Here is a 25,626-nt window from a genome sequence, read left to right on the forward strand (position 1 = left end):
AATTTGAATCCATGAGAATTCAATGAGGTATGAGAAGTACAAAATTGTATGGATTTTTTCAGTCAGAAAGTTGACGATTTGAACATGAGCTCCACAACGGTGGAAGTAAAGGAAAAAGTTCCAGAGACAATGAGCGATGGAAGCCGAGAGAAGTTCTTTTAGAAAGCGACGGATGAAATTGACAGAGAGAGTAGAGATGAAAGGGCGAGAGCTAATGTGTACATGCACAATTAATGAGGATGAATTTGAGAACAGAGGAGACGGTGTGAGAGGAGCTAAAATGGAAAGCGTGACATGATGAGAGGAAGAGAGAGAGACGAAGTAAGAAACCACATGATGGTTAAATATAGAGAGGCAGCTCTCATGGAAAGTGTTTTGGTCATTTATTTATTTTTTTGATTGACTTGTATGTGCTTCTGCAGGAGTTGCATAAACAGTTGGAGGAGGTGACTAAGGACACGGAGATCGTGGAAATCAGGCAGAGGGAGTCTGAGTGTGAGCTGGAGGCATCCAGAGACCGAGTGCAACAGCAGGCCACAGAGATCCTGCTCAAAGCTAGTGAGATATGCACATGCTCTCCCATCACCTCTGTTCACTGTCCACTGTTCAGTCCCACTCCACTCAGTTTCATCCATTCTTCCTTCTACACTGCTTTAGGCTACTAATCCATTACCAGCATGCACAGCTGGCTTGTGTGAGATTCAGAACTAAAGGCTGGGTACCTGAACTGAACTCCTTCATTTGAACTGAGCATGCAGGATACACAATTCAGTAATTCAGATTCGAATTTACAAATAAAACTAATCCAAAGTCAAATTGAATTAAATGAATATAGTTTAACTGTTATGCATATATTTTTTTATAATACACAGATAGATTACCTATGCAATCTATAATAATAATTAGTGTTGTTATATTTTTATATTAATATCAGTAATTCATATTTATATTACAAATCAATTTTTGAAATGCATGGGTTAAAATAGAAATATTTGATGTTGAAATTTATTGTTGTCAATATTGCAATATTTTTGAAGTGCGTGGGTTAAAACAAGGTTTTTTGGGGGGTTAAAAGTTCTTCTTCTAATCATCATCATGACATATGGGGTTAAAACCTGATCCAGTTTTTATTGATCCAACTGTATTTCAGAATTTTAGATACTTATTTTTCTTAAAAAAAAAAAAACTCATACTGTCATATGTCAAACATAAATGATTGATTGGCTAAACAGTATTGATATTTAAAGGTGAACAAAAAAATACATAAAAAACTTACTGTTCTTGTAGTTTTTGATGATGCATACATCTTCAATGAAGTGTGTATTTTATAATTATTATTGATTTTGATGCTGTTTTTGTATTTTATTTAATATTTTTATTAACATTTGTTGAGAAAATTTGCTTTTTTTTTTTTTGCTTTTTGTAAAAAAAAAATTTTTGTATTAAGATTAACAGATTAAGACCTGAATGAGCTAAAAAGACTTGATTGACTAAAAAGTAGTGATATCTGAAGAATAATAAGAAAAGCAATAAGCAAGCCTAATTATTGGCATATTCATTGGGTAAAGTTAACTTGATTCAGTCATCAGTGCCTCCTATAAAGACACAGCACCTGTTGCAAGACACCATTGCTGTTGATACAAAAGTCTGGGATGACGGATCAGCTCCTGGTATCCTGGCAACAGCATATGTGTGTCCTAGCCATGATCGTCACCCATATTCTGGAATGCTCCCTGAAGGAGGCAGGACCCAGCTGGGTCTGTCACACCTAAATTCCAAACACACTTCTGAAACAAGAGGGATTGAAGCACTCAGCTCACACTCTGTGTTTAGAGTAATTACAGTGAGAATGTGCTTTTTGCACTGCATTAATACAATTAACGTGAAGTAGAAGCTGTTATCAGAGACTTTTATCAAGTCTGGAGCTCTAGGTTGCCCATGCATTGAGCACCAGGCCCTATCACTGACAAGTGCTTTTCTTTTTAAACGTTTGTGGTGAGAAAAAGTGCAGTTATCAGACACTGCTTTTAATTAATACAAAAGAGAAGAAATTTCAGAACCATTTTACTAGTACCAGAACAATTAAAGGACACTCAAAAGCTACTCAAATTCCCACAATGCAATGTGCCCAGTCTGACTATCCATTTCCAGAGTAACAAATGAACTGGAAGCAATATCAAACCAAAACCCAATATCAGAATCAACCTTTATTTATTTCTGTTATTTTAATATTATTTACTAAAGTATTTATTAATATTTTGAATTAGATTTTCTTTTTAGTTTTCATTTTCAGTAAGTATAGGTTTTTGAGTCTTAGTAATTTTATTTTATGCTTTTTGTCAGTTTTTTTTTTACATTTTCTGTTAAGCTTTAATTTATTTTTATTCCAGTTTTTGTAATAGTAGTACTTCAACTTCAGTGTTTCAAAATCTGAAATTTGCCTTAACTCTTGTATTGTAGTGTTATTATAGTATTCATTCAGATTTTGAATTATCTTTTATTTTTTATTTTAGTTTTCACTTATATTTTTAGTTTATGGTTTAGTAATTTTATGTGCTTTTCTATTTTACTGTTTAGTTTTAATTAGTTTTTATTTCAGTTGTAGTTATTTTAGTACTTCAACATAAAAAAATTGAAAAATTGTACGGTTTTAGACAATAACAACACTTCTTGATTAATTTATTGTTGGCAAAAAAAAAAAATTATTGGAAATTAAATGCTAAATAACCATTTTTATTTCTGAGGTGACAACTGAAATTGCTGTATTAAACACGCAGTACAATTACATAGCATAATCAATTTTCTATACTATTCAACATGCTATTTTTAATAAATAATATGCAGTATACAGCATGTACTGTGCAGTATACAGTAAGTCTGCTATTATTCTAATATTAACATAGCCACTGATGGACCTTCAAGACACATTAAATCTGGTGCAATCTGTTGAACAGTCCTGGTGATAGTTGTTCAGGTTCACACTATTGGCAGTTCGAAGGGATCTTTGACACTGTCTGCTCTCTGCATTAGATGACATTCAACGCATTGACCCTCTGCTACAGTCCTGTCTCTGGCTTTCTCTCTGTCGTCCAGGTCAGATCGGAAGCCTGCAGGCCACCCAGATGACTCACGAGGCGGTCATTCGGGATCTGGAATCGGAAAAGTCTCGTCTGAAGGACAAGGTGTTGCGTCTGGAGGAGGAAAGAGGGGCGCTGCAGAAGAAATGTCAGACGCTGGACGAGAGGCAGAGACAGCAGATCCTCTCCCTGGAGAAGGTACAGATCAATCCCATCCAGTTTACTGAATATGGATCAGTTTAGGCCTGCTGGGAGTGTTTGGACACTTTGAATCACAACCAACTTTTATTTTTTGAATTCTTTGGACACTTTCTGGTTGTCAAACATCACAAGCATGATGCTAAAATGCAAAAATGACTCAGAAAAGTAAAGTAAAGTTTGATTTATAAATTTTTTGCAGATGCCATTTAGGTTGATATTTTATATATTCGTGCCATTTTAGTGTCCAAATATTTTTGAGTGGCATGATTTGTATTGTACCATAAAACAATAAATAATAATAGAAAAAAAACTATTTAAAAGAAAAGCTTTCTATTTCAGTGTATTTTAAAATGAATTTTCAACATCACTACTCCAGGCTTCAGTAACACATGATTCTTCACAAATCATTCTAATATGCTGATTAGCTGCTCAATATATATTTTTTTATTATTATTATCTATTTTTGTGGAAAAAGTGATACATTTCTCTTTTATTTTTTTTATTCTTTATTTTTTTTTATACTTTGGACGCATTGTGGTTGTCTATGCTGCTAGTTGGTTTTATATTGTAAAAATTATTCAGAAAAGTGATGTTCTAAGCACATGCTCTATTTATTATTATTATTATTAATCTTATTAATTCATTTTGCAAATGCTAATTGTTTAGCATTTGGTTAATTTTATACAAATGCAATGATATGTTTTGGAGGCAAAGTTTTTATTGCACCATATTAAATAAGAACTTAGAAATTAAAATGTTTTCTATTTGAATATGTTTTAAAATCAAATGTAATTGTATTCCTGTGTTGGTAAAGCTGCATTTTCAGCATCATTACTGCAGTCTTCAGTGTCACATGGTCCTTCAGAAATCTTTTTAATACACGGATTTGGTTCTCAAGAATAATTTTGTATTTTTTATTGTCAGTTTTTGTAGAAACCGTATTACTTTTTTTTAAAGGATTCTTTGGGAACTTTCTGGTTGCTTTAGCAGCAGTTTTTGAAGATGCCACTTGGTTTGATGTTTTCTATCTAATTCGGTGACATTTTAAAGTGCCCAAATATGTTTTGGGGGCACGATTTGTACTGCACCGAAAGATCTTGATGCATAGTTAGTGTGTTTAAGAGAAATGGAACGAGGAAAAACAGCTCAAGTTTGCAGAATCTGTCTGTAAGTAGCTCAAACATCAATCTTCTGCAGAAACATTTATTTCACATGATTTCCTCTGAGACGTCATTAGCTTAAGCTTTAAGCATATACAAGCGCATTTCTTGTGTTAAACACTAGCTGCTTTATCACAGCTAAATTCAGACCTCTATGTTTAATTCAAAACGCCCCATCCTCACTGCAGAGCACTCAAGACCTTAGAAAATATGTCTTTCTGTGGACGGCTGCTTTGATTGAAAAGGAATTCTTATTTTTCAGTGGTTTCACTCAGCCTGGCAATCATTTTTCTTGTGTGGAGACAGCATGGCTATTTATTTGACTTGCTACAGTATGGCATTTCATGCTGTTTTCACGCAACAATCTGTTCTAGCAGTTTAGCTTTTTGGCTGTCCTGTCGCATTTAGGTTTTCTTCTATTATTAATACATTGAGAGCCCCAAATAAACAGATTGTGGGATTGTGGGCTTGTTTCTGCTCCAGAAATATCCCTCTCAGCAGTTTGAGAAGTAGACTTTGGGAAACTTTTAAAAAGCTGTGGTGCAGTCATCATGCGACACATTGCGGTGATTTTCAGATTTGCTCTTCCCAATAGCCTCCTGTCAATCTCCACTGTTTTGACGAATGAAGAAGGCAAAAGCTCAACAAAGAAATTATGCTTTAAAGCATAAAGCTTAATAATACGTTTCAGGAAAGAAACCATGAAACAAGAGAATAGCCTCTCAAAGGAGTACAGTACATGTACACACACTTTTGATAATATACGTATATATTTTTTTATTCATTCTGTATTTATTTCAATATTTATTTATTTTCCAGAAGACTCCTATCATCTCTTTCACTTGCGTTCCATTTATCTGTTTTGGAAACGCACGTCCTCTGTGAACGTTAACCTAATAAACACTTCAGATTGGGGTCAGCTGAAACCTAAATTTAGCGCTTCTGTAAAGCCAACCAAAAACGTAGTGTGTAGAATATACAAAATAGCATGGTATTATTGGCGCTCTCTTAGGACTGCTGCTATGCTTGAATATAATTTTCATTTGAAAAGGTCTCATCGAGCTTTTTCTCTGTTTCTTTCTGCCGCCCACATCACAGTTTGTTAGCAGCACAGCCTTGAGTTAGGTGTTACTATGACAACACTCACCAAATAGAGCGGGAAAGCATTGCGGAGTGATTGGCTCTGCAACACTTCTGCTGGTCCTATAATGGGAAGTTGATTTACTTGTGGCCATTTGCTTCACAGTGTCAGTGTGGGCTTCGAAAGTGTCTCTCAGCTTTCACTGTTATACTTTTAGATTGGATTCATAACATTTCTGAAAAAGAGACAGGGTCCTTAATTGACGTCTGTTTGTGCTCTTTTCACAAACCACACTCTCATACAAACCAACTTATTTTTGTAGTTTTGAGTCATGTTTATCTGTGTGAATGTGAAAAATTTGTCATATACTGTTGAGCACTGATTTCATGAAGCGTTTATCTAAACTATATTAATTTATTTAATGTGTCAAAATTTCCCATGAAAACTTGTAGAACTCAAAGACTGAAAGCAAACTTCAAAAACCACTTGATAAAGATTTGTTGAATAACTAAGCAGCTTGCATTTTTGTTTTAGACTTATTTTACCTTGTGTAAATGCTAATAGCCAATGAAATATGATAAGAACACTAGGGTTTGGGGTCAGTATTTTTATTTCTATATTTACATTTAAAATTAAATTAATTAAATAAAATGTATGCATTTAGCAGACTCTTTTATCCTAAGCGACTTACAGTTCAGGATAAAAAAATTTCACCTAACATCAAATATTTAATTAATTTAATTTAACATATTTATTTATTTTTGGAAGAAATTAATATTTTTCACTTAACAATTGATCAAAATTGACAGTAGAGGCGTTCTGAACGTTCTGTTTAAAAATAAAATAATAAAAGAATACTTAAAAAGTATTCTAATTTCAACGATAAATAAGCAGAACAGCTGTTTTCTTGTGCAGCAAATCAACAAATTTCTGAAGGATCATGTGACACTGAGGACTGGAGTAATGATGCTGGAAATTCAGTTTTGCATCACAGGAAGAAATTACATTTCAAAATCTATTTAAATTGAAAACAAATATTTTCTTGTATAGTTCATGCTTTTATTGCATTTTTTGCACAGAAGAGACTTCTTTCAAAAACGTTTTTACAGAATCTTACCAACCCCTGTTTTTGAACGATTGTGTAAATAGTCATGCAATATAATAAATAGCATATTTAATATGGAATTAATAAATATTCATAAACTGTGTATAATTTTATAAAGAGCTAATAAATTAATACATATATAACAGATGGCTAATAATGAATTGTATGTGTTTAGAGTACTTTACATTTATATACAATAAATATTTTTATTATAAAATACATTTTTATATAAACATCAGACCATCATTTAAATACATTTGTCTTTTTTCCCTCAACAGTCACTTCGAGAAGAAAAGCAGATCTATGAGAAGGAGCTCATGAACTTGCGTGCCAAATATGAAGAGGACACTGCTCACTTTAAGGATACCCACAGCCGGGCGCTGGACGAGATCTCCAGGAAGCACTGGGCAGCTCTGGAGAACACACAGAGCTTCTCCGAGAAAGAGAAGAACCGACTCCTGTCCGTGAGTGAACTCTGTCCCAACACCCACTAGCTGTCAGCCTGGGCCCACATACAACTTCTTATAGACTCCCAGAGCTGTCCTGTTGAGATATCAGCATGACTGCGCTTTAGTCGTTAGGTTCAGACTCAAGAGTAACTCGCTGTCTAGCATCGGTCAGGAGGTGTCACATCGAGAAGTGCCTCTGAGTGCAAGTGGAAGATCAGAGAGAGCAATTGTTACAGGTTCAGGATTGGAGAACATCATCATTCAAAATCAGATTCAAAATGTTTTGAAAAAACACAGTTATTAGTATTTATTTACTAGCACATAAGTATCTAGTTTATGTGTTGAGATAATAATTAGGTACTGACACAGAAGAAATTAGATCCAAAATGTTGTTTTAGGTGTTTTAGGTGTTGTGATACAAAGGTGTATTTCTTAAACACTATTTATTTGTTTATTTATTTATTTCCAGTGTTGTTAATTGTTAACTGGAACTATTAAAAGTAGTTTTTGGACATTGAAATAAAGATTAAATAAAATATAAATATTTGATGAAAACTAACCTTAAAAAAAACAAACAAAAAAAAACTTGGTAACAAACTGTAAAGTAAATAAATACATTTAAGTTGTAGTACTAAAATAATAATAATAATAATAAAGATGATGGTAATAATAATAATAAATTATAGCTTAATATAAATATTTATTGAAAATGTCAAAAGCAAATGACATAAGTGAAGTGAAGTGACATTCAGCCAAGTATGGTGACCCATACTCAGAATTTGTGCTCTGCATTTAACCCATCCGAAATGCACACACACAGAGCAGTGAACACACACACTGTGAGCACACACCCGGAGCAGTGGGCAGCCATTTATGCTGCGGCGCCCGGGGAGCATTTGGGGGTTCGATGCCTTGCTCAAGGGCACCTAAGTCGTGGTATTGAAGGTGGAGAGAGAGCTGTTCATGCACTCCCCCCACCTACAATTCCGTCCGGCCCGAGACTAGAACCTACAACTCTTCGATTGCCACGACTTCCCTTATAAAATGAATATGAAAATTTTAAATATAGTAATAAAAGCTCATTCTAAACTATAACACTATAATATTATAATACTAAACTAGCACTGGTTAGAGTATTTTAAACATTTAGATTCATTCTTTCATTCATTTAATTTATTTAATGTCATTATTAATTAAACCATAAAAAATTGTTTTGGTAATTTAAATAAAGATAAAATAATACATAAATATTAGATGAAAAACGTATAAGACAATTAGACAATTAAAATCGTCACCTAAAGCTGAAGTTAACAAAATTACTTAAACTTAAACAAAAATGAAAACATAACAATAAAAGCTCAATCTGTGACGGTAGGGTTGTGGGAAAAACACAAGGAGAGGGTAAGATCCAATTGCAGGTAAGGTTTATTGCACAAACAGGTTAAATACAAAATAAAACTGTCTTGAGAGACAAACCAAACAAAAAGGGAACCGGATGAAACGGATAAGAACGCGGAGGAACAAGAAGGTAACGAGAAGACTCGCGAGACAAGCACAACTCACACATAGGGTAGGACTCCATACAGATGACAGAGAAAGACAGCTATACATAGGGAGACTAATGACAGAGGATTGTCAGCACCTGTGCGATTCTAATTGGAGTGCAATTACTGTGAAGACACAACCAGACTAGAGGAATTAAGGTGCCTATGGTGAAGTGAGCTCACTAGGGAACACCCAGGAAAACAGAGACTGAGAGCGTGACATTACCCCCTCCCCTACGGAGCAGCTCCCAGATGCTCCACCTGAAACCCCGGAAAACCCAACAGAAAAAGAGGTAGGAGGGAGGTGAAGCGGCGGCGGACTAGGGGGAGGGACGGAGGGTCAGAAAACAGGGACAGGAGAACCAGATAGAGTGGACAGAGACAAACAACCAGGTGGAATGGAGAGACAAAAGACAGGACAACCAGGTAAAAATGGAAAAAACAGAGACTGAACAACCAGATGGGATGGAAAGGCAGAGACAGGAAGGTGTAACACAAAACAAGGAGTCCAGGAGGGTGGTGGACTGGCGGAGGAAAAACAAAGGGGAGGGACGGAGGGTCAGGTCCAAAGGAGGAAAGTAGAAAAACAAAACGAAAACAAAAACATGGGTAAATGGAGGACATCAGGTGATGCCCACCTGGGCGGAACAGAGGGCCATCACATTCATGTGGTCAAGGCCGTAGTCCCCCAGGGCGGAGCGGAAGACCACCACATTCTTGTGGCCGACCCCATGGGAGGACGAAGATCACCGGTGACTTGACTCAGTCCTCGAAGATCACCGGTGACTAGCCTTGTCTCTGGAGAGTCATCTGTGACTAGCCCTGACTCTGGAAGGCCATTTATGACTAGCCCTGACTCTGGAACGGCCTCGGCCTCCGGAACCACAGCGGGCACCGCCTCGGGAACTGCATCGGGCACCGCCTCGTCATCGGGAACTGCATCGGGCTCCGCCTCGGGAACAGCATCGGGCACCGCCTCGGCCTCGGGAACTGCATCGGGCTCCGCCTCGGGAATTGCATCGTGATCGGGCTCCGCCTCGGGAACTGCGTCGGGCCCCGCCTCGGGAACAGCGTCGGGCACCGCCTCGGGAACAGCGTCGGGCACCGCCTCGGGAACAGCGTCGGGCACCGCCTCGGGAACAGCGTCGGGCACCGCCTCGGGAACAGCGTCGGGCACCGCCTCGGGAACAGCGTCGGGCACCGCCTCGGGAACAACAGCCGGCACCGCCTCGGCCTCGGGAACTGCATCGTGATCGGGCTCCGCCTCGGGAACTGCATCGGGCCCCGCCTCGGGAACAGCGTCGGGCCCCGCCTCGGGAACTGCGTCGGGCTCCGCCTCGGGAACTGCGTCGGGCACCGCCTCGGGAACTGCGTCGGGCACCGCCTCGGGAACAGCGTCGGGCACCGCCTCGGGAACAGCGTCGGGCACCGCCTCGGGAACAGCGTCGGGCACCGCCTCGGGAACAGCGTCGGGCACCGCCTCGGGAACTGCATCGAGCTCGGCCTCGGGAACAACAGCCGGCACCGCCTCGGCCTCGGGAACTGCATCGTGATCGGGCTCCGCCTCGGGAACTGCGTCGGGCACCGCCTCGGGAACTGCGTCGGGCACCGCCTCGGGAACTGCGTCGGGCACCGCCTCGGGAACCGCGTCGGGCACCGCCTCGGGAACCGCGTCGGGAACTGCTTCGGGCACCGCCTCGGGAACTGCTTCGGGCACCGCCTCGGGAACAGCATCGGGCACCGCCTCGGGAACAGCATCGGGCACCGCCTCGGGAACAGCATCGGGCTCGGCCTCGGGAACAACAGCCGGCACCGCCTCGGCCTCGGGAACTGCATCGTGATCGGGCTCCGCCTCGGGAACTGCATCGGGCTCCGCCTCGGGAACTGCGTCGGGCACCGCCTCGGGAACTGCGTCGGGCACCGCCTCGGGAACTGCGTCGGGCACCGCCTCGGGAACTGCGTCGGGCACCGCCTCGGGAACAACAGCCGGCACCGCCTCGGCCTCGGGAACTGCATCGTGATCGGGCTCCGCCTCGGGAACTGCGTCGGGCTCCGCCTCGGGAACTGCGTCGGGCACCGCCTCGGGAACTGCGTCGGGCACCGCCTCGGGAACTGCGTCGGGCACCGCCTCGGGAACTGCGTCGGGCACCGCCTCGGGAACAGCATCGGGCACCGCCTCGGCATCGGCCTCTGGAACAGCATCGGGCACCGCCTCGGCATCGGCCTCTGGAACAGCATCGGGCACCGCCTCGGCATCGGCCTCTGGAACAGCATCGGGCACCGCCTCGGCATCGGGCACCACCTCGGCATCGGGCACCACCTCGGGCACCGCCTCGGCATCGGGCACCACCTCGGGCACCGCCTCGGCATCGGGCACCGCCTCGGGAACTGCATCGGGCACAGCATCGGGCACCGCCTCGGCATCGGCCTCTGGAACAGCATCGGGTACCGCCTCGGGCACCGCCTCGGGCACCGCCTCGGGAACAGCCTCGGGAACAGCCTCGGGAACAGCCTCGGGAACAGCCTCGGCCTCTGGGACTTTCTCCAGGCCTTGAGGGACGGTCGACGCCTGTCTCCTCCTCCTCCGTCCTCCACGATGGCGAGTCGGCGGCACCTTGTCTGGAGACTCAGGCGTTGAGTCGTCCATCTTAAGCTGTTGCTCTGGGCTGGCGACCATCCTGTGCTGTGGCTCTAAGCTGGTGGCCATCGTGTGCTGTGGCGCTGGGTTGGCGGCCATCTTGTGCTGTGGCGCTGGGCTGGCGGCCATCTTGTGCTGTGGCGCTGGGCTGGCGGCCATCTTGTGCTGTGGCGCTGGGCTGGCGGCCATCTTGTGCTGTGGCGCTGGGCTGGCGGCCATCTTGTGCTGTGGCGCTGGGCTGGCGGCCATCTTGTGCTGTGGCGCTGGGCTGGCGGCCATCTTGTGCTGTGGCGCTGGGCTGGCGGCCATCTTGTGCTGTGGCACTGGGCAGGTGGCAGTCTTGTCTGGAAACTCTGGTGTGGTTGTTGCATCCCACTGAGCACGATGGTGCAGGTAATTGGTAAACCCCCAAAAGTCCAGGATCTCTAACCCCTTCATCTCCCATTGAGGTAAAGGATCATCCAGGCAATTATTAAACAAATCTTTTAGTACTGCATCATTGTAACCTAACCCGACTGCCAAAGTCCAAAACAATTGCGCCAGGCCACCCACCTCACTTCCCTTTTGATGAAGGGTGGTTAAGTTCCGGAATCTCCCCCTCCGTTCCTCCATGGTGGCTGGGGAACCGATTCGAAATCTCACACCGCTGGATCTAGGCATGATGGAGTCCTTCTGTGACGGTAGGGTTGTGGGAAAAACACAAGGAGAGGGTAAGATCCAATTGCAGGTAAGGTTTATTGCACAAACAGGTTAAATACAAAATAAAACTGTCTTGAGAGACAAACCAAACAAAAAGGGAACCGGATGAAACGGATAAGAACGCGGAGGAACAAGAAGGTAACGAGAAGACTCGCGAGACAAGCACAACTCACACATAGGGTAGGACTCCATACAGATGACAGAGAAAGACAGCTATACATAGGGAGACTAATGACAGAGGATTGTCAGCACCTGTGCGATTCTAATTGGAGTGCAATTACTGTGAAGACACAACCAGACTAGAGGAATTAAGGTGCCTATGGTGAAGTGAGCTCACTAGGGAACACCCAGGAAAACAGAGACTGAGAGCGTGACACAATCAAAATATTAATAAATGCTTAAATATTGCATAAATAAAATAAAATAACATTGGCCAACCTGGTTTACACTTTTGATTTATTTATTTGATCAAATATTTTTCTTGATTTTGTAAACATGAATTACTAAATGCGAGTATGAATGGACATCAGTAACAAAAGATAGGGAAGTGTATTTTCCTGCCTTTTAAAGTTTTATTTTGCTATCCTAACCATGCGGGTCCCCTTGGACGTCTTAAATGTCACTGCACTTCTAGACTGACATGTCTTACACTTAAATAAATAACCACTTGGTTGTTAAAAAAAAAATCCCTCCCTTTGGTCATGTCTTATCTTGCCTGGAGCACCAAGTGAACCAGAACTGCCACTTCAAACAAACAAAAAACAGGTGCATGATGACTCTGAAAGCATCAGCTGATTTTCTAAAGAACTACAGAATAAAAGTCACATGAGAAATGTAAAAGGTCCTCCTATGTAATCAGGTTATAAAACAGAGAGAGAGAGAGAGAGAGAGAGAGAAGAAACACTAAACCAATAAACATAGAGAAAGGGGAAGCGCAGGTGGCTCAGTTCCAGGAGGTTTGGTAGAAAGGAAGAGTGCGGTACGCAGCTTGGCATCCATGCTTCGTTAGGCACAACTGAACAAATCCATCTCTCACATGCTCTCACCTCTGTCCTGCCTCCGTCTCACCCTCTCCGTCCTGCACATGGAGTCTCAGACAGGACACACTCACTCTTTATTGATTTAAAAAAGGAAATTATAATTCATTTCCGTTATTCTGCTAGCTGATAGCATTTGAAATGAAAGTATACAAAGCTGCACTATTTCCCCATAATAGGCAGCTGCCAGCAGGCCAGCAAATCCACATCCAAATGCTTCGCAACTACTTAATCTTTTTGTAATTATAAATCAGTCGCACACAGATCATTAGCTGAACGTCGCAGAGCAGCAGTGAGTTATTTGTCTTTCCTGTTCAGAGAGCGTGCCCGCAATTATGGTGTTCCCAGGGTGTGCGATCATTTTCAGGTCACTGAAGCCAAGGTCTAACGCGGATGTCGACTCATGCCAAGGAGGTCTGGAGTACCCGGAGAGAGACATGCAGAAGAAGCTGTGTTTTCTGACTCAATAGAAATTTGCTAATCTAACTGGCTAATATAAATGGCGTTTTGTCCAAAATCTTGGTAGCATTGTAGTCCTCTTACAAGAGCTACACCGCCCAAGTTCTGTTATGGTGGAGCAACCGGTTCTCTTGACTAAATATATAAGTTATTACACACCTCTGATATTGGTAATAGTTTGAACCTAAGCCTAAAGGTAACTCAGGTAAGAATGAATTTGCTAAGGTAATTACTGTGCATCTAGGTAAGTGTAAAAAAAAACTATGTTTTATTATGAAAGAATGTAAATAAAAAATAATGGAACCGAAATAAATATTTAAATGTCATTAAATAGGTAAAATAGAAATCAATCAATCAAAAAAAAGTAACAAAATAGATGTTAAACAGTCTATCACATGTATCAGTAACAACACCTCAATAATGGAAACTGCTTATTTAAAAATTGAATGGCCTGGATGAAAAGAAAACACACACCAATCTATATTCTTATATACTGAATGCCAGAGCAGCCAGAGGTTAATCACATTACAGTGTGGCCGGTTTGGGCTTATCGTGCCGACACCGTAGCGCCCACTGCTCTCAGAAATGGAAATGCAGTCTGAAAAATTGAGGCACAAATGAATAATCAATGAGAGTGTCCTCTGTTCGAGTGTGCCGCTGACTCACATCCTTGTACAGAAGCAGCATGACGACCGCACTGACGTCCTGTTTAAGATGAAGCCTAGGGCCCTTCCACTCTCTCTGTCTTTATCTTTCTTATCCAGAGCACATTGGCTTTCTACTGTGTGTCCAAATTGGGCTTAGTGAATCACTCCTCTGATGACAGACCTCGGAGCATTAGAGGAACCTTTATTTTGGAAACCTCTACAGAACAGAGCCGCTGTAGGCGAGCATGTGCCCAATGTGTTTGATATTTTCTGGGAGGGATTTTATTTTATTTGACATGGATCACAGCATGGATCCATTTTTACCATCAAAACTCCCGTATTGTGTCACTGAGGCACAAGTGAGACACTTTGGATGTGTCATTTGCATATTTGTGTGCTTCAATTATAGGGATTGAGTGAATTATGCACACATGCCGGCTATACTGAATGCACGGCCCGTTTCTTCGTCTGTGCTAACCATCAATTTTTTAAACAGGCTTACTTAAGGCCTCTTTCTCCTCAAGGCCCCCCACGCACCCACATACGCACAGGCTTTTCACGGCGCATTCTTTTAGGTGATGTGTGTATGAATATGTGACGTGGATTTGATTTGATGTGGACTTCACTTTAATCAACATGGGCAAGGAGCTCGCCGCTGCTTTTTGAGATAAGAGGAAAAGATGATCTCAACTCTTTCATCTTTAATTTGTCAACTTCTATTGCTCTCCTCTTTCATGTCATCAACTAAGTTCATGCTTAATGTTGTTTTAAGACATGAGAATCAATCAATAAGAACATCTATCGTTATCTGTATATAGTATACTGTGTAATACAGCTGTGATATATATATATATATATATATATATGTATATATATATATATATATATATATATATATATATATATATATATATATATATATATATATATATATAATTATGCCATTTTTGTAGGATTTTATGCATTTCATTTTGTAAATGTCCCAGGGTGGCTTTGATTAGTTTCTGTATTATTATATTCCAGGAGAGCTCAATAGTTCAAGAATCTTATGATGAATAATATATAGTTAATAATTTCTTCTTGTGCCTTGTTTTTGCATTGCAAATCTTGTCATCTTATTTTTTCCAACATCCTGAGACAAATATTAAGTGGATTTCCTAAGGGCACTAACCTGACATGTTTGAAATTAGGTTTCCAAATAGTGATGCCTTCAAAATGCCACAGCCTAAAAAAGATTATGAATGTGATTAAAGGAAAAGATCATCCATCCGTTATTTACTCTCCCTCATGTTGTTTCAAACCCAAATGAGTTTATTTTTCCTCATATGAATTTGGATCGACATTAGGATAAGTAGCAAATGACAGGATTTTCACTTTTTGGTGAACTATAAGTTGTGAAAAATGTGAATTAATCAACTGACGCAATCCCTTACATAAATACGGTTGTCTTATTTCCAATAACATCAGTTGTTTCCCATGTTTGTAAGACGTTATCATTTGTAATCAACATCTTCTGGTGAACTCATAGGAAATGGAGGAACAGTTCGAGAAGGAACGTAGTTCTCTAGAGGAACAGAAGAGCCTTTTACGAGAGGAACTGGAAAGTCTTCGAGAGGAGCTCACAGCCAAACTCAGCCTGGCCAACAGTGAGGTATGACCTTTGTTGTCTCTGTGAAAGTGATTTAGCAGGTAGAAAGGAAGGCATGGAAGCAGAGGGAGGAGATGATTAATTTCAGTGTTTATCATCTCATTAGTCTCAATGTGTTTTAATGGGCTTCTGGAACACAAATCAGTCCCATGCACCTTAGCCACAGCTGCAAATGGGCCAAGGAGACCCCTGAAGAGAAGCAGCATCACTGATTATTACCTTAATGTACATATCACAATTGTTTACCATAAATGGAAATGAAGCTCTTGCAGAAAAATCCAATTTAAGATGGTATCTGTGTTTTGAAATATTGTCGCTGTGTTTTCTAGCTGGTCTAAATTGGTCATTAGCTGACTTATCTTCAAACATCTTCCAAAAAACAGTAAGTTTTTGACTCTAGTAAAGCATAAAAAACCATAATATGTTTGCAGATATTTAAGAAACATGCCAAGTTAACATACCTGTTTATCTGAAAAAATTTATTTACAATCAGTTATTCTTCTTTGACAACTGTGCTTTCTGAGACGGAATGTTTTTCTCTATTTTGGTTTGTGAAACACACCCACTGCCAGTTTACGCCATTGTATTTCGGCAACCCGAGTTGCCAGTTGATGGAAAACACAGCATATTTCATTAATGGTCAAGTGCGCTCATTCCAGTTTTTGTCATCAATCTTGAATCTGCTTGTGTGTCAATTCTGAGGAGGAGGGGCCGGGTGATGAAAAGCCTCTCCAATATTTTGAATTTGGACTGCAATACCTAGTTCAACCACTTGGTTACAGCACCATTAACCTAGTATTGGTGCGGGTTTGTTTCTGGTCAAAGATAACAACCAGCATGGACCATCTAAAAAACAACTATATACCTAGGCTACATGTTAAGCCATGCTCCCCACTTGAAGGCTGTTCCAAATTAGCTGAGTCTCTTTAAAAAGTCATATATCATTATATTTGCAGCATTTTAACATTTTAATCATTCTTGATTTGAATGAATTTTGTCGTCCCCCCCCCCAGCAAAGTAGCTCACTAGGGTATTTTTGCAGTTATTTCTTAAGGTAATTTCTTAAATTACTACAGTAATATATGTTATTTTGTTATGTTACTTTATTTATCACTGGAAGACAGCTATAGAGATTATGGAGTTGATTTATTATACGTGGAACCTGTGTGACAAAGTACTTGTAAGTAATTAATTAGTAATATATAGTTCTGATCTTGTTACTTGTAGGTTTAATTACAAATAATTCCAAAATGTATGTATAGGTGAGTCGACTCCAGGAGCTGATGAAGCAGGGAGAACAGGGACTCAGTTCTGCTGAGGGACACATCTCCAATCTGAAGGATGCCCAGAAGAAGCTTCTAGAAGAGCTGGATGCCACGCGAGCCAGACTCAGAGAGACCAGCAATCTTTTAACAGCCCTTCAGGTCTGTTACCAAAAGCAATTGCTCCCAAAAATTCTAAGAATGAGACATACTTCAAAGTCACATAACTCAGCTGCTCCTGCCATCTTTTTTTATTAGAGTTGATGTGCGTAGTTTTTTTAAATATGCAACATTTGTCCTCAGAACACATGAATAGCTTTTTAAAAACACCTGCAATGAGTTCATCATTATGAAATGAGTAATAGGTACATTACTGTGTTGAATTAGATCCACCTGCGTTTTTGGCCCCTATCATAGACACTTGATTAGAGAGGCCTCTTCAAAGATCCTCTTCCTGTGTCCTTGACCTGAAGCACAGGTTCTCTGAGTGACCCTGCATAATGAATCAGACCTATATCAATGAGCCAGTGTGTGCGTGAGAGAAGAAATGAGTGAGTGGAGAAATTAAAATTGATTTCCATCTCCTGGACCCAGTTTGATTGATAGCTGTGAACTAGTGTCCCCTCTCTTGTCCTGAGTGCCGCGTGTTGGACCTCACAATTACGGGTCATGTGCTTAATGGCTCATCAGAGCTAATGTTCGCTCTTGTTCTTGTCCTCAGGGAGAGATGGAGGCTCAGAAACAACAGCACGATGCCAAACTCATCACTACCAAAGAGGAAGAGAAGCTCAAAATGGATAAGATGGCCCTGGAGCTCGAGCTGAAGTGGACCGAGACGCTCAGGTAAAGAGCACATGTTTTTGGGTTCTTGGAAATGTGCTTCCAGAAATATTTACTCACCCCCATGGTATATTTGGGGACAAAGTCAGAATATGGTGACAAACCTGTCCATTGAATTCTCAGTTATGAAAAAGAAAAAAAACTTAGTAAAAAAAAAATATATTAAATTTAATATTTATTAAATTAAAAACCCATTGTCTCCATTTGGTTGATTTTATTTATTTGTTTGCTTGTTTGTTTGTTTGTCTAAATTGTTTTTTTAACATGTTCTGTCTATAGTTTGACGTTGTTTGTTTGTTTGACTTTATGTAACAAATTTATGTATCTTGTAGTTAATGATTAATTCTTTATTTTTGTTATATATATATATATATATATATATATATATATATATATATATATATATATATATATATATATGTATATATATATATATATATATATATATATGTATATATATATATATATATATATATATATATATATATATATATATATATATATATATATATATATATATAATTCTTAGATTTTTACATTTATTTATTTGCATATATATATATATATATATATATATATATATATATATATACTTTTTTTTTTTGTGGTCACTTTATCTTCATTATTTATTTATTTGTTTTCAATAATTATGTTTTAAGCATTAATGCAAGGCCCAACAATTGTGTAAAAAAGTAAACTTATTTTACTTTAAGTTATAATTTAAAAACAGTTTGTTTATTATTTATTATAATTGTTGTTTTTGTTTTATGGGCTAAATATTAATTACATTTCAAACAATTGTGCAAAAATCTAATAAAACATTGTTATTAATATAAATACTTACTAACAATAATAATATTCACATATAATATTATTATAAGCTGTTTCTTTTTTATTTATTTACTTGTCAGGGATTCTGAACAGGGAGTTCAGAGTAAGAAGAGGGCTTTACTGAATTCAAAACCTTCACATTATGTAAACATGAAATCAACATTCTTAAAGACTATTCTTACCATACTTTTCCATGACTTGAGCGAAAGTAAACAATGACCGATTTTTCACAACTTTCATAGTTCATTTGTGGTGAACTATCTTTTTAAGTGCACTTCTCGTTCTTATACATTCTCTCCTTCTTTGCCAAGCTATGTGATGACTTGTGTATCATTTAATGTTCCCAACAGCTTTAAGTGTTTTGGCATTGCCTCAAAAAACATTGCCTGCCTAATTCATTAGCAATGCTTACAACAAGTGTTTAATATCATGGGCCTTTAAATAAGACAATGGGTTATTAGTGTAAGCCTGAGTTGTACTGGACTAAAACTAAGGCCATTAAAAGGATAGTTCACCCAAAAATGAAAAATCTGTTTACTAACTCTTAAGTTGTTCCAAACCTGTGTGAATTTCTCTCTTCTTCTGAACACAGAAGAAGTTATTTTGAATGTGGGTAGCCAAACAGTTGACTTGAACAGTATTGTTTTTTTTCTATGGAAATCAATGGCTACCAGCAACTGTTTGGATACCCTGATTCTTCAAAATATCTTCTTTTATGTTCTGCAGAAGAAAGAAACTCATATAGCCTTGGAACAACTTGAAGGTGAGTAAATGATGACAGAATTTTTATTTTTGAACTTTACTTTCAGAACATTTTGGCTACTTTGTGTGCTCATAATTTTGCAAAGTTTCCAGTACGCCATTAAAACAACTCCTGGAAATGCAAAAAAGGATCTAACTAGAAAGGTTGAAGATGAATCGGCCCTAAGCAGATGCTCAGCATGCTTTAATGACAAATCAACAAGACATTTATTGGATTTCATCCTTGGTAGCTAATTTTCCACAACATTTGTTAGGGGTTATGGGTATGGACTCTAACTTGTTATTTAAGAGAATGTGGACCAATGTAGAGCTTGTTATTCCTCATAATAAGTGCTGGTAATGATGTTGGATCTAGGTCGAGAGACTCGTATTTTAAGAGATGCCTTATTTTGAATATCTAGGAGTTCCCATGGCCTCACACACCTAAGCTCCACAGCTAGTAAAGATTCTCAACTAATATAATGTATAGGGCTGTGAATTATTTAATGAATATTTAAGGGGTCAAGTCATGGAAAACGGGTTAAATGGCTTTAGAATAGGAATTTTACCTTAGAAATTCCATGTGTGGTGTTATTTTAATTACTTTTTTTTTTTTTTTTTTTGTACTTCAACTTCAAGTATTTCTAATTTTTATTTACATTTTCATCTATTTTGTTTAAGTTTTTCATCTGTTTGTATTCTATATATATATATATATATATATATATATATATATATATATATATATATATATATATATATATATATATATATATATATATATATATATACTGGCTGTTAAGCATTAAAAAGGTGAGGACTAAACATATTTAAGAAAATATATATGTTTTAGCCTGTAGGAGAATATGAAGTTTGCCTGTAGACAATGGTTTCCTCAAACTGATCCTTCTGGTATCATCAGAGGACAAATGTCTGACAGACTTTGCAGTGTTTTAAGTGTTACAAGAGGGTTTGTTCATCATTGAGCCAATCTGTCAGACACAGGCCCTTGCGTTTGCACAGTCTTGAGCTATCACTGTCTTCTTTATCAACACTTGAATTTGCGTTGTACAATCACATTCACAGCTGCAGCACACAATGAAGTTCATAAAAACTCCAGATGGATCCTCTCCTTTGAGGCAGCACCGTCTGGATGTCGCTAGCATGTGTGTGCCGAGTGCAACAAATCAAAACTGTTTACGCCAGTTTTGTTTGCTAGACTGACAGCTTTGCACTGAGATCATTTATGAAGACAAATGGACTCCCTGTAAGAGTTTATAAAGGTGATAAAGCCACATACTGGAACTTCAGCAGAAGTGCTGGTTAATTAATCCTGCAGGAGTGGATGAGGCAGATGCTAGTGTGTGTGTGTGTTTCTGACTTAGCTATATAAAACTCTATTAACAATTCCTAGGATGTCTGAAAAAAACTATTTTGGAATAAAGAAGAGTGATTGATTTGGAGTATGATCAGGCTGGATTTGAAGATGCAGCTCATGAAGCATGTCTAACCACTTGGCCATGACGCCAACATTTTTGCCTTGTAATTTAGCTTTTTTTTCTGTTTATTTGACATATAATCCATACCAGGGATGGCCTTTTTTGCCCCCTAAATTTTTCAAGGTGTTTTCTAGAATATTGTGAATATATTATATATGTTGGTAAGTTGCATGGAATAATCTTAAATTTTTCTCTGGTGGGATTTAAAAGTGTTTTATATTTTTATAGAATGAAGAATAATGTATGCTTTTTTGAACTCTTCAGGGAATTAACTTTTTTTGTCCATTGGCCCCTGTGGCTGGTGTGGATTTCAAAATCTACCAGCCACTCAATGTTTTTACCAGCCACTTTCTTGTTTTTAACCGATAATGTGTAAATGCATGTGAAAATTAATACTACAAGATCTACAATACTACAAAAGCAGTTTATTTAATTTCAAGTCTCAATGATATACTGACATTTTCTTTTTCAGTGATGCTCAAAACTGCTGCCTATCTAGGCAGTTTACAAGGTTTTGAAACAGCCGACTCTTGCTGAAGCAGCTCATTCTCTCAACAAAATGAACAGCGTAACAGTACTAGCCACAAAGCTAACTTCTGAAAAAGTACTTGTAGGCTGGAAATAAAATGCACCCCCTGGACAGCAGTTACATGCGATCGATAGTACTGTTTGTTAGTTTGCAAACAATAAGATAAACACAAACTGTCCATATAATCTAAAATGTTGCAGAATGCTGGAGGAGAATGAAGTTACTGGGGTTTGAAAGAGACGTGACAGAATGCAGAAATTTCTTCGCGATAACAAATTCAACTCTTCACGCGATCTTGTATATCATGAGCGTGTTGTACACACACCAGGGATGGAAATTAACTTTTTTGTCCACCTGCCGGCTGAAACAGTATGCTATTTTTATTTACCCACCACGGTGGCAGGTAGGTGAAGCGAGTTTACTGCTAATTTCCGTCTCTGGTATGCATTTTCCCTTTTTTGATAAAAATTTGTCATTTATACTTACATTTTTTATGCTGTATTTATGCTCTATAAATATTTTATACTGAATTTCATTAAATATATATATCACAATTATATTTCTCACACTGACGGACCATCTAAAATTAAAGTAAAAATGTGATAAAAATTTGCAATTATTATGCTTATTGTATCCTCTCTCTCTATACATACATACACACACACATATATATATATATATATATATATATTAAATAGTAATATTTTTATAGTATTGTATAGTATGTCTAGTATTATTAGTATTATATAATATTTATAAAGTAAATAAATGAGCAAATAAATGCTGTTCTTCAGTGTACTATCAATTAGCGATTGTTGCCACCATGAACGAACAGATACATCAATATTTGTAAAAAAAAAAAAAAAAAAACTAAATACAAAAAAAAAAATTACAGCCTTAGTGCTTATTGCTGTGGTCTCAGGCGTTTTTCAAAGTGCCCAAACTCTCATTACAGCTTTCAATTCCTCTTAAGCAGCAATTAAGACAAATTTCACACCTTTAAAAGGTTTCACAGTGTCTCCGAGCATGTGAGGTACTCCACACTGACAGTTATTTGGGCATTTTCTGTATCACAGATTAATAGTCACAGATTTAGGCTCTCATGACGTCCTGCAATTACACCACGTAATGTGGCAGTTAACCTCTTCTGTGACCTCCTCCACCGCTGTGCAGCAGACAAATGTAGGTGCATTAAAAGATCTGCGGAGCATGTGAAGGGGCCCGGCTCATTTAGCAGCCATTAATGATCAACGCACCACTGACCCAGGATTTTTGTGTTTTTATATTCATATATGTGCAACAGCAGAAAACCAGTTGTGTCTTGTTTTTATCAGATTTGTGTCAAAAGGCCTCTGAAAAAAAATGTAGTTTATATATAAGCGCAAAACAGTATGATCATTAGTGTGGGTCATTTTGTTTTTTGTCCACAGGCAAGAGTGTAAGAAACTGCGTGAGGAGCTGCGTGAAGAGCATGAGGAGAATAAAAGGTCAGCGCTCACTCAGCTGGCACAGAATAAAGATCAGGAGATGTGCTCCGCCAGAGAGAGCTGGCAGAGGAAGGTGGAGGACCTTCTGGAGCAGGTCAGTAACACATTCATACTGTACTAACACTGCTAACAGTTCTCGTGTTGAGACCACTGCAGTCAACCTATGAGGGTCCGGTGGTGCTGTTCAAGAAATCTTTTAATTGATTAATTAATTGAGCAACTACTTAATTAATGTGAATGGATAAATCTCTACAAAACGCAAAACAAAAAGGTCAAGATACAGTAAAGTAAAAAATTATTCTCAGTTTAGAACTAATGACAGTTTAGAACTAATTGAACTGAATTTGAATTTTTATTGGTGACAGTGCTTAAGGGGGGGTGAAATGCTCGTTTTCACTCAATATCCTGTTAATCTTGAGTACCTATAGAGTAGTACTGCATCCTTCATAACTCCAAAAAGTCTTTAGTTTTATTATATTCATAAGAGAAAGATAGTCTGTGCCGATTTTTCCCGGAAAAACATGACCGGCTGGAGGCGTGACGTGTGGGCGGAGCTAAAGAATCACGAGCGCCAGTAGGCTTTTGCGTTGAGAGCTGGAAGCTGTGACTTTCCCGTGAGGAAAGCAGTTTTACTCACCGCCTGTGGTTCCAACACACGATCGTGACCCTTTTTCGTTGGGACTGCATTATCCTTAAGAAATAAACGATGTGCAAATCCGGCGTCAAACTGGGCCTTGTTTGTAAAACAAGCATCTTCGAAATGCAGGGAACAAACACAAACACTTGCAAAACTCCGTTGATGCTCTGTAAAAATAAACTCCATCCACTAGTCCCTTAATGCTGTTTCTCTTTTGGTAATCTGGGCAGGGTTGTCTTGCCCTGGCAACCAAAAACACACTCCTTTTGTGATATTTCGCGACGCTCTCGCTCTGATCAGTGAAGTCTGTTGTGCTCTCAGTGCTCTGCTATACGGGAGCGCGCGCTCTTCCGGCAGAAGTGCCTTAGGACCCATATAAGGAAATTCCGCTCCATCTAACGTCACACAGAGCCATACTCGAAAAAAACTTTCCGAAACTTGTGACAAACCGGAAGGAGTATTTTTGGAACAGAAATACTCCTTCAAACGTACAACTTAATTTTTGAAACTTTGTCCATGTTTAGCATGGGAATCCAACTCTTTAACAGTGTAAAAAACTCAGTATGCATGAAATAGCATTTCACCCCCCCCCCCCCTTTAAATAATTGCATTCTCAGTTTAAGTACTTTTTATTCATTGAAACCAGAGGCAACACCAATATGAATTAACATATTTATCAATATTCTTATTACATTTTGTTCATTTGTTTTTATTATTTAATTATGTTGTCATTTGTTAATTGTATGTATGAAATAAATAATTTATATGTGCATCTACATTTAAGCATTTCTTTGTTGATTTTTTTCAACTGGTTTATGAATATTGCCATTATTATTGAGTGGCACATTTGGGCCCCATAGAATTACAATTTGCATACCTCTACAAAGTACAGAAAAAAAAAATACACTACCATTCAGTAGTTTGAGGTTAGTAAGATTTTATTTTATAAGAAATTAATACTTTATTCAGCAAGGACAAAAATTGAAATTGATCAAAAGTGGCAATGCTGTTCTCGTTGTGTACTCTTAAGCAAGCCTCAATTTGGTTGAGTGCACTGTCCTGACCAACACAGTACCACTGGCTTAACCAATGGTTTATATCTGTGGCAGCGCTGTGTGTTTCTGTGACCGATGGCAGATGTAAGGAGGGTTCAGAAAATCTCACATTGTTTTTTGCATTTCTGTTTGTTGAAGCCTCTGGAAGAGAAATTGCACAGTTCATCTTAACCATAACAAAAGACTATTTGTAACTTCACAGTAAGCCAGACAAACAAGTCAATATGGGGAATACATGCTTCAATAAACTGCAAACCCCAAAGACACTTTAAAAGCATCAGTGAAATACATCAGCAGTTGAAAATCCATCGCTTATCCACACTTTTATATTACCAGATTTGGCAAATGTATCCTTAGGTTCCCCTCTGTGCATTTTTCATAAGCTGAACTCATATCTGTTGACTTTGAGAAACTATTGCATTTATACTTCAACCACACAGTTTTTTTGTAATCAGATCAGCCACAAAACAATACATAACCATATGATAATTTTCAGCTTTAATCACAAGATTATGACAAAATCCAACAGTTCAGCCTTGCTACAGTTGTCATTAGCTCCATCCAATGGCCTCCTGGCATCTGGACATTGTTTTATAGTCTACTTCTCCTCGTCTAGAGTCCAGAAACAGAATATTACAGACAGGGGAAAAAAAGCAAAGAGGCTGAAAAATGACACCTTGGTGAAAGCATTTCAGACTCTGTTTGAGACCTTTTGCAAGTTCCTATTGAAAATCCATTTAAAACCGCAAGGGACCTCAGGCGAGCATTGCACGTTATTGATGCCTCAAATCTTAAGGTGCATTGAGAAGAGAGGTGTGCTACTACAGTTCTAAGCATTCGATTTTGTGGGGTTTTTGCATGCCTTGAAGGATGGACCCAGACAACATTTAGAGATGAGCGTATCAGAGACTTGACATTAGGCCAATCTTTTGAATTGAGCCAGTTACAGTAAATAGCAACACCACAACAACTTCATAGCAATATGGTGACAAGTTGCATA

The 25,626-nt window shown here is 38.9% G+C and overlaps 1 protein-coding gene across 2 annotated transcripts in view; it reads left to right on the forward strand.

The window, feature by feature from the left end:
* LOC127938403 (protein FAM184A-like) overlaps positions 1-25,626 on the forward strand; it is a 113,099-nt gene that overhangs the window by 46,009 nt on the left and 41,464 nt on the right. For both annotated transcript variants that reach the window (XM_052534989.1, XM_052534990.1), the window contains exons 4-10: positions 423-558; positions 3,094-3,275; positions 6,903-7,088; positions 15,626-15,748; positions 17,008-17,169; positions 17,729-17,850; positions 22,878-23,028. In XM_052534989.1, coding sequence (XP_052390949.1) covers positions 423-558; positions 3,094-3,275; positions 6,903-7,088; positions 15,626-15,748; positions 17,008-17,169; positions 17,729-17,850; positions 22,878-23,028 — 1,062 coding nt within the window. The remainder of the gene's footprint in view (positions 1-422; positions 559-3,093; positions 3,276-6,902; positions 7,089-15,625; positions 15,749-17,007; positions 17,170-17,728; positions 17,851-22,877; positions 23,029-25,626) is intronic.

The sequence above is a fragment of the Carassius gibelio genome, chromosome A20 (genome assembly GCF_023724105.1).
Source record: "Carassius gibelio isolate Cgi1373 ecotype wild population from Czech Republic chromosome A20, carGib1.2-hapl.c, whole genome shotgun sequence".
NCBI classification, from domain to species: domain Eukaryota; kingdom Metazoa; phylum Chordata; class Actinopteri; order Cypriniformes; family Cyprinidae; genus Carassius; species Carassius gibelio.